The following is a 9,475-nucleotide window of genomic DNA, read 5'->3' as shown; positions in this document are numbered from 1 at the left end:
TGGGACATGGAGCCCCACGGGGCTGGGCCATGGCGCACCCAGAGCCCGGGATATGGGGCAGCGAGGCGTTGGGCCGTGGGGCAGGGATGGAGAGGTGGGTGGTCCAGAGGCCGGGGGGCAGCGAGGTGCGGGGGCTGTGGGCCATGGGGCCAGGAGGGCCAGCGGGCTCCGTGGGGCTGCCCCGGCTGGGGGCACCCCAGGGCCAGGCGTCGAGCAGCTCCGGGCGCAGCCGGGACCGCGGYCGGCGGGGAAACCGTTACCATTACTGAGTTTAGTAATGGTGACGGTTCTGCCGCTGGCCGGCGCGCGGCGAGGGACCTGCGGCAAGGGACCCACGGCCAGGGACCCGCGGCGAGGGGCTCGTGGCGAGGGGCTCGTGGTGAGGGGCCCGCGGCGAGGGGCTGGCACCCCTGGGTGCGGGGCAGCGACGTGCCAATAAAGGCAGTTACAGCACAGCGTCTGTGGCTCTCCTTCCGCAGTGGGGGCCCCTGGGTGCAGGCAGGGTGCGGGGTGGGACGTGCTGGGCACCCCGGGGGGCACGGGGCAGGGGCTGGGGGCCTGGGAAGCGTCCGTGCATTGCAGGGGGGCAGCTGGGGCACAGGCGGACACTGGCTTGCACCGGGACGTATTGCGGGGGGGCACTGGGATGACTGGGGGGCATTGCGGGGGGGCGCGGCGGTGTTCTGCAGAGCAGACTGGGCATACTGGGCAGAGTACGGCAGGGGCCACCAGGCTTTACAGCGGGGCTCTGGTTGCGCAGCTCGGTGTAGTGGGGTGCACAGGGCGGTACAGTGGGGTGCACAGGGTGGTACAGGAGGGYGCGCACAGGGCGCTACAGCGGGGTCTGCAGGTGGTACAGTGGGGTGCATGTGGTGGTACAGCAGGGTGTAGCAGGTGGTACAGGAGGGGGTGTGCAGAGCGGTACAGTGGAGTGCCTGTCGCCATACGTCAGCGGGCAGGGAGCGGTACAGCAGGGTGCACAGGGTGGTATAGTGAGGTGCACAGAGCGGTGCAGCAGGGTGGACAGCAGGAGAGGGTGCATGGACCCGTGCAGCGGGGGACACGGACCAGTGCAACGGGGCGCATGGAGCCGCACGGCGGGGTGCATGGGGCGGTACACAGGGCGGTACAGCAGGGTGCCCGGGGCGGTATAGCAGGGTGCACGGGGAGGTGCAGCGGTGTGCACGGGGCGGTGCCCAGGGCGGTACAGCGGGGTGCCCGGGGCGGTACAGCGGGGTGCCCGGGGCGGTACAGCGGGGTGCCCGGGGCGGTGCAGCGCGGTCCGCCCGAGACGTGCGGCAGGGCCGGCAGAGGGCGCTCGCTCGCCCCGCCCCGCCCCGCCCCGCCCCGCCCCGCCCCGCCCTGGCGGCAGGGTCCGCCCGGCTTCCGCTTCCTCCCCACAACCCCAAGCGGCGCGGAGCGGCGCGCTGCTCCGCCCGCCACCTCTCTATGTTCTCCGCCGTTTGCACCCAATCAGGGCGGCCGTTGCGTGCGCTCCCGCCGTGCCCCGCGGCGGGGCAACATGGCGGCGCCCGTCGCCATGGTGGCGGGGACGGTGCGGGGCTTGTGCCAGGCCGTGAGAGCGGCGGCGGCGGCGGCGGGGCGGCCCCTGCCGGTGGGCGCAGGTGGGGCTGCCGGGAACCGCGGCCGGGGGCGAGGCCTTGCTCCGAGGGTGGCCGGGCCCGGTGGCGGGGCCGCCCCGAGGGCGGGGGACGCCGCCGCGGCGCTGGGGGCCGCTGGCGGCCCGTTGTGGGGGCGGTTTCGGCGCAAACAGCGGGGTTTGCAGCTCCGCTCGCTGCTGTTTTCCAGGCCGGTGTGCCGGTCTCCTGGGCAGGGGCCCCCCGAGTGCCGCCGTGCTCCCCACCCGCGGGAGCAGCTCCGCGCTAGGCCGCATCCTGGGCATCCCCGCGGAGAAGCCGGCCCGCGCCCTGGGCCAGCACCCGCCTCCCGTGGCCGTCAGCAAAGGTGAGCAGTGCCCGGTGCTGGCCGGGCACCGCCGCCGCCCCCCGGGATGGGCTTGTCCGGCGCGTGTCTGACGGCTGCCTGAGCGCTCGTGAGCGACGTGCACCCGTAGGACAGCAGGCAGCGCGACGTACGGAGAGCTGCTTAGCCCGCTGACTCCTRTTTGGAGCGATACTGTGCGTAGGGATTTATCCATTTTTAAACTTCTGCTTTGCCCTGGCAGAGGAGCAAGAGCACCTGGTGCAGTGCCAACCTGACCAGCCCAGTAACCCCAAGGTTTTAAAAGTTGCCATCATTGGTGCACCAAATGCTGGGAAGTCCACGCTCTCYAATCAGCTCTTGGGCAGAAAGGTAAAGCTAGGCTATAGCAAGAAATACAGGCTGCTAACTGATTTTGTTTTTCATATATCCTGAGTTGAAAACATTTAATTTTTTCCTAGGTTTTTCCAGTGTCTAAGAAAGTGCACACAACCCGATGCAAAGCCCGAGGTGTTGTCACGTGTGAAGACACGCAGCTGGTGAGCTTCCAGATAGGCCAAAGTGAGGCTTCACTCAGGGCAGCGAGGAGTGTTAGTCAGATAGTGCTGGGTTTTATTATTTATATCCCGTGGTGGTTTTTCCACAGATACAAGTTTTATCTTTGCCACCAGCCACAGACAAACTTATGTGTTTTTTCTTTTTCTAGATCATTCTGGATACACCTGGTCTCACCAGTCCCTTGAAAGCCAAAAGGTATTACTGTTGTTATGAGGGCAACTGTCAGTGAAAGTTTTATAAGAACAAAATGATTTCTCCTGTAGGAGTTTTTTTAAATAAGAGTAACGGACACATGTGTTTTTAGTCTTATTATTGTATATGAATTTTGATCATCATTGCTATTTCAGTAGCACATACAGTCCCTTGGGCCCTATTCTGTTCCATACTGCATGTGTRTATGTAATCTGGCATCTCGTAGGCTGCAGGGTAGCTTTGCATGAGTTGGGATGATAGAAAATATGTTTTTCCTCCTTTTAACGTGAAGGAAGACAGCTGAGATCCAATGTGGGTCTAGCTTACTAATTTGCATTTCTCTTTCAGACATAAGCTAAATGAATCCATGCTGAATGACCCRTGGGAGAGCATGAAACATGCAGATATAGGTGGGCACTTAACTTCCTTTAGGTTAAGGGAAACATTAACCTGCTCTAAAATCTTACAGCCCTGTAACTGTGGTATCTGGATGCTTACTAGGCACTAAGGGCAGACCTGGGAGTGTGAACCAAGGCAGAGGAGGGAAGCACCTAGAAAAGATTTCCAGATGTTTAGCTGGGGAAAAGAATGTGAATTTCCTGATGCTAAGGAGAGGCCATTTGGGCTAACAGCTTGGGCTAGGATGTTGCATATTAGTGCACATGATCTTTTTAAGACAATAAGTGTAAACTGCATTTTATTGTCTTGCTGACTGAAACTCCCTTTCCATCCTTATGCTTCTGCTGTAGAAGAGAGAGAAGTGTAAAATCAGAAGAGAAGAATTTGGCTGCGGATTTTGGGGAAACTGAAAGCTAACATTTTAGAAGTTGAAGGTTCATTATWTTTTCCTCACTGTTTTCTGGCAGTTCTGGTTTTGGTGGACGTATCAGATCACTGGACGCGAAACTGTCTGAGCCAAGAGGTGCTGAAGTGTCTCTTTCAGTTTCCCCAGAYTCCCAGTATCCTGGTTCTGAACAAGGTAAATTAACATTGCTATTTTTTTMTTTTTCTTTCTTTCTTTCCCCCCACCCCTTCCTTCTACATGTTCCTTCCGGCATGTTAGGTCARTGTCTTCAAACAGTATTCAGGTTCTGCAGAGATGAATTTTCAGGTCACTGAGAGCAGATGTGTTAAATGAAACTGATTGTTCACCCTCTGCTCCAGAATACTGAAGTGTATGTGTGTATACACATGCAAGCTTGCAAACCCCTGAAGCTGCACGTTGCAAACTAGGGTTTAAATTAACCTGGAAACACTAGCTGCACCGCAGTGGAACTGATCAGCAGTTGGTGTTTGGACAAACCATTCTAGAACAACCGACACTGTGATTTGGTAGAAAAATGGTGTCATTCCACCGTAGAAACCTTGCCTTGCAGCTGCCAACTCAGATGGATTCCTCTAGATCCTTAAAATTCAGGGCCCAGCTGCCAACTTTTTTGAGAACAAATTCCTGACACTTCTTTTTCTCACATTAGGTGGATCTGGTAAAGAAGAAGTTCATCCTGCTGGAACTAGTAAATGAGCTAACAGAGGGAGTTGTAAATGGAAAGAAACTGAAAGTGGAATCTGATTTTAAACATAATTCCCGTTCTTTGGCAAAAACTCCTCCTCGGATTGCCCAAGCTTCTCCATCAGAGAATAGGGCCCGTGAGTCTCACTGTTTGCAGAAAACGAATAAAGCCCAAGAAGACTGTAGCTTGGATAGCAGCAGTGATATGGGGTCCAGTGTTGTCACAGAAGAAGTGCAAGGCCCAAAGCCCTGTGGATATAGAGATCTCAAAAATATGAAAGGCTGGCCATGCTTTCAGGAGATCTTCATGCTGGCAGCTCTCAGTGGAGAGGAGGTGGATACACTAAAGGTAACTGCAGTTTTGAACTGTTTCTGCTTTGAAACTGGTGTGCTTTTATGCTTGTGGTACCCCACATGCTACATACTGAGCTTCATGTCCTGTGAGGAAACAGCAGAGCTGCTGTTTTTGTTCTGGGGTGGGCCCACACCAAGAGTGAGGTATTCTCTGGCAAGGAGGGTTGCGTGTGCATTATAACTTCAGAGTTTCTTATACAGAACGCTCTTATTTGGGGTTCTCCAAACAGCAGCTTATTTTTAATGAGGAAGCCACCCAGTGCATTATTTTTTCAGCTGCCAGTAATGCTGTGAGTTTTCTTCTAACTTGTGTAAACTACTTAAGGGAGGTGTGATCCTGTGGCAAGTTTGGGTTGCTGAAGCTTCCCTTTCTGCATTCCCCACCAAAGTTWTTAAACTACTGCTCTGATGTCTGGCTAGTAGCAGTGTCCTCATAGTGAATCACTGCCAGATGAGCATAGAGGTTTGTAGCACCACACAAGAATGCGATGTGACAGCTAATGGGGGTGATGTGCATTTTGTGCTGACAGCGGTACCTTCTGATGCAAGCCAAGCCAGGCCCTTGGGAGTTTCACAGTGGGGTCTTGACCAACCAGTCGCCTCAAGAGATCTGTGACAACATCATCAGGGAGAAGATACTGGAGTACCTGCCACTGGAAGTGCCTTACGGTGTGCATCAGGTGGGAAGCATCTGCAAGCAGGCTTTCCTTCAAGCTGTTGTACTGGGAACAKCATAGTACAATCTGAATTATTTTCTTTGGGTTTGTGAAATCTGCCAGACTCTTTAAAAGGCATGTGGGGTGGCTTCTAACCTACATGCCCAGTGGTGTGAGACCCTTCCTGTGTTTTGAGGGAGACTGCACCTGTTGGCTCAGTTCGGGGAGCTGACTTGAGTCCTTTTCTGCGAAGGAGTGGCATTTGCTGTTCCTGAGATGCTTTAYTGAATTGCTGAGTTTGTGCTCGCTGTTGCAGGTAACAGAGGTGTGGGAGGAAGGGCCAAGCGGAGAGCTCCTCATTATGCAGAACCTTGTGGTCCCGAGGAAGTCTCATATGGTGAGTAACATCAGAAGAAAGATAAAGTGCTGAGGAGCATGACAGGAGATTCCTGGATCCAGTGCATGTGCATCCTTGCTATGTTAGACGCACTATCCCTCAGCTGTGGAGTATTGGTGTTGGGAAGAGCCAGGTGCCCAACACAGTCACAGGCGCAGCAGTCCCAGGACTGTACACTGTGAAGTAGGTTCAGGAGACACTGGGGTGTGTTGTAGCCTTAGACACAAAATGAAGCCAGATATCCTCATATGCATTGCATGGTAGAAAACCAGCAGGCTGCTCCATGCTGCCTCACTATATGAGCATGCRGACACCCATGAGGTGAGCAGCCATGTCTCCCAGTCCTGACAGAAGGCATTCCCAATGCCTACCTGTTCATGCCTGAGGCAAACACATGGTTGCCATGTACTGGTCATCTAACTTGAGTTTCTCTACAAACAATCAAGAGTTTCTGTAAAACTCTTGCACCTTTCTGAAGTGATCGGTTGCCTGTGGTTTGGTCTCRGGACGTCTGACTTTTGTATTCCCTTTAGTTGCTTCTATAGCTACTTCCCACACCGCCCCSCCAAGTGATTCCTCTCCACAGTTAAGTGATGTAAAGGTAAGTATGATGATGTTCTCTCTGGGTTTTTATACAGAAAATGTTGATTGGAAGAAGAGGTACTGTTATCAGCAGGATTGCTCAGGAGGCTGGCCAGGACCTGATGAACGTTTTCCTGTGTGATATCCGCTTGAAGCTCAGGGTGGAAGTGAAGAGTTGAGCTCTTTGCRTAGTTTTCAACAGCCCTCGAGCTCTCTGGTCATGCGGACAAACTGAAATAAAGTTTTTTGGCTTTCTACGGTACCTTCTTATGAAAGCTAGGGACAGGCATCAGAGACACAGCTTTACMTGTGGTTCTAGTGCTACATTTATAGAGCTGTCATCCATTTCTTTGGGGCTGGATCCCCTATCCTCAGTGTCAAGTGTTTGTGGCTGGATGTTCAGAAGGACCTGACCAACTGTGGAATGAAGATAGAAGGGAGGCAAGAGTGGGGGAAACCTGACTAAGGCCTGCGTCTCCTCCAGAAGTGCAGACTTGGAGATACGTCGRTGCTGTTGGGATGTGCGGTTCTGTGCCCCACGCATCCTATACCACTATTTAATGTTTCCAGTTCTATTAATGTCATGGAATTGCAGCTGTGCATTGTCTTAGGCAAGAGCTTTAAATGCCGTCGTTAGAAGAAAACGAYGGAGTCAGGTTTGAGGAAAGTAGTCTCTGTGCAGTAAACATTGTGCAGTGGAGTCCTCTGTCCCCTAAAGGGATTGGCGAATATTATGATCCTTTAAATGGGGAGGGTGAGGGTGGGAGAGGAGAGGCTGGCATCTCCTGTCTTTCGTGAACAAAGGGTTACAGTGAGGGCACTTTTATTAGCTCTTCTGAAGGCTGGGGAGCTCGGCCAGTGAGAATGGAAACGGAAGAGGCTACCCCAGCCCACGTGATGTACTGTCTTCTGCTTTGCTCTCTGCCCTGCAGTCTGAGTTCATGGGTGTGAGAGTATGACAGTGCAGGAAGTCAATATTGCCCAGGTTTGCTTGAGTGGATGAGTTTGCTGGCTAGCAGAAACACTCTAATAACTGGGTGTGACAGAGGGAGCTCTTAAACTCTCAGTATGTGATGCTAAGTCAGTAGTTTCCAGTTCTTGTGTTGGAGCCCTTCCCTTGGGTCTGCACGTACCAGCCCCTTTAAATGACTGCAAGCTGCTACTTTTCATTTTGACCTCTTCTGCATTGTTTGTAAGAAATTTGTTCCTTCTTCCCTGTCATCCTTTCCCCCAATTTTCCAAGCAGCTCACAGTTCCTGGCATGTAGCACTCACCCCAGAGGAATAGGTTTGGTAACGTGCTCTTTTTGACAGAGTGGAATATTAGACCAGCAGAGAAATGGAGTTTGGAACTGTGATATGTTCTTGACCACCTGTGAGAGCAGCCAAGAGGTCACAGTGGCCTGCTGGACTTGCAAGCATTAACTGGAGTATATTTATCAGAAAGGGAAGTGGAGCAGGGAATAAGTGTCTTTCTGCCCCCATGCACCTTGTTTTCAGTGCCCACTGGGGGGTCCTGCCTGTACACAAGTCTGGATGTTTCGCTGCTGAATGAATATTCGGGGGTTGGTCTGAAAATGCCTTTAGCAGTGTCTCCAGGTGCTCACTTCTTCAGAATGGCTTGTTGGTCTTGCAAAACTTGGTCAGAACCTTTTCTTAGCAACAGTCCTACGTTTGGATGATTTATTGCGCTGCTGTCACTACAAAATCATTACTGTTTGTACCAGGGTTGCAGATACAAACGGAGAGGCTGTTACACCTAAAGAGCCTGAAATTGGAATAGCAGTGGGTGCTGCAGCTCGAGGTTATTAGGGTCCTGGGAATGGATAGAGAACGGCACAGTTCAGGGCTTKAACGAGGACTGGAGGCTGAAAAGGCCAGGCTGTAAGGAGGTTTGTGGCGCTTGTGCTGTGACACAGGGGCTGTTGGCATGGAGTCCCGTGGCTCTGAGCGATGGAGGCGAGGCAGGTATGGCTCCTGCCACGCGTATGTGCCTGGCCCCTGCTTCTCTGTGCCTCTCTGTATGTGCTCCTGGCATTTGGAGGATTGAGTTTGGTGTGTGCACACTGCTGTGCTTAGGCTCGCTTGTGCCTTGGGAGAGCTGTGTAGCTTCCTGCCAGCAATGCAGGTAAATCCCCACGTGTTGTTATAAATAAGCATTCCTGAGTGAGGAGGCCTTGGGCTGCTGCCCAGACAGTTAAATGAAGACATCTGGTAGGGTTTTCTGGGAACTCTTCGCTACTGCCTGGATCCCAAACCTTTTTAGGAAATACTGTGCCCATACTGTGCATCTCTCCTGCAAAGACAAGGAGATGCTCCACTAGCACTGGCAAAAGCCTGCTCTGAGCCATTAGAAAGATACTACTGTCAAGAACATAAGATCATTTGAAAGCTACTCTAAGAAGCCTTCAGTGAGGTACATGATAGCCTGACTTGTTTCCCCCAAGCAGGGGACACCATGGCTCCTTGAATGTTTCTATCTGACTTTTGTATTTTGCTTACAATAAAATGAGGTTCCAGCATAAGCAATTGTTTTCATCTTCTTTCTTCTTCTCTGTCAATCAGACCTCACAGCTGCCACCTTCTATCTGTTTTATTCTGGCTAAAACCAGGACATTTTTATGTGGTTTTTTTTCCCTTTCTTCCCAGCTGAGCTCAGATCACATTTCCATAGCAGTGGCTTGTTCACAGGTGCTTCTGAAGGTTACACCTTGCAGGGAAGAAAGACAGGTAAGCGTGCTTTGAGGATTCAAAGATGTTTCATCTGGTGCGGATACAATGCGGAAACCATTTCCTTTGTGGAGCTTTGACACGCAGAGGTCAGTATCAAGCTGCCGCAAAGCGTTTTCCAGGGCTTCTGCCAGGCACAAGAACAAACGGAGACAAGTGCCCGGAGCAGCAACTGGTCCCGAGGAGTCAGGGCGACAGGTTTCCTTGAAATGGAAATGCCCTACGTGTGAGGATKGGGAACGGCTCTCAACTTCCCAGCTGACTCAGAGAGGGAACACGCTTACAACCTGCTCAGCCCTAAATGTGGGGAAGCAGCTCATTAATGAGGCTTGATAATTAGGTTAATTAGCACATCACAAGCCAATCACATTTAATATGAAAGGCACCACTGGCATTTGTCTGAACTCAGACTGTGGAAACTGCTGTTTTCCTGGGGCTGAGAGGTGTTTTAATTAACTTCGGGAAGACAACGGAAGCGCCGAGGACGTCCGCGAAGACTTTCCCGTCGCGTTGCAGTGAGCGGACGGCCCCGCAGAGCGGTGGTGGTGGCAGCTGC

The 9,475-nt window shown here is 52.7% G+C and overlaps 1 protein-coding gene across 5 annotated transcripts; it reads left to right on the top strand.

Moving 5' to 3' along the window:
• The first annotated feature begins 1,486 nt into the window (after positions 1-1,486).
• On the top strand, positions 1,487-9,300 carry ERAL1 (Era like 12S mitochondrial rRNA chaperone 1). 5 transcript variants are annotated; one of them, XM_085318641.1, is made up of 12 exons: positions 1,487-1,625; positions 1,810-1,965; positions 2,186-2,313; positions 2,403-2,480; positions 2,648-2,694; positions 3,040-3,101; positions 3,558-3,670; positions 4,167-4,550; positions 5,086-5,235; positions 5,528-5,608; positions 8,839-8,919; positions 9,042-9,300. In XM_085318641.1, exons 1-12 carry the CDS (start codon positions 1,523-1,525, stop codon positions 9,147-9,149), a joined length of 1,491 nt encoding a protein of 496 aa, XP_085174767.1. In that variant the 5' UTR covers positions 1,487-1,522; the 3' UTR covers positions 9,150-9,300. The 5 variants fall into 5 exon arrangements, with proteins under 5 accessions (XP_085174767.1, XP_085174768.1, XP_085174770.1 ...); XM_085318642.1 differs by having other exon boundaries at positions 9,032-9,300; XM_085318644.1 differs by lacking the exon at positions 9,042-9,300 and having other exon boundaries at positions 1,488-1,625; positions 8,839-8,986.
• The last annotated feature ends 175 nt before the right edge of the window (positions 9,301-9,475 follow it).

This window comes from Rhea americana, unplaced genomic scaffold, assembly GCF_003343005.1.
Source record: "Rhea americana isolate MKP2758 unplaced genomic scaffold, rheAme1 scaffold_548, whole genome shotgun sequence".
In the NCBI taxonomy this organism is placed as follows: Eukaryota; Metazoa; Chordata; class Aves; order Rheiformes; family Rheidae; genus Rhea; species Rhea americana.
This window is presented reverse-complemented; position numbering and strand designations above follow the sequence as displayed.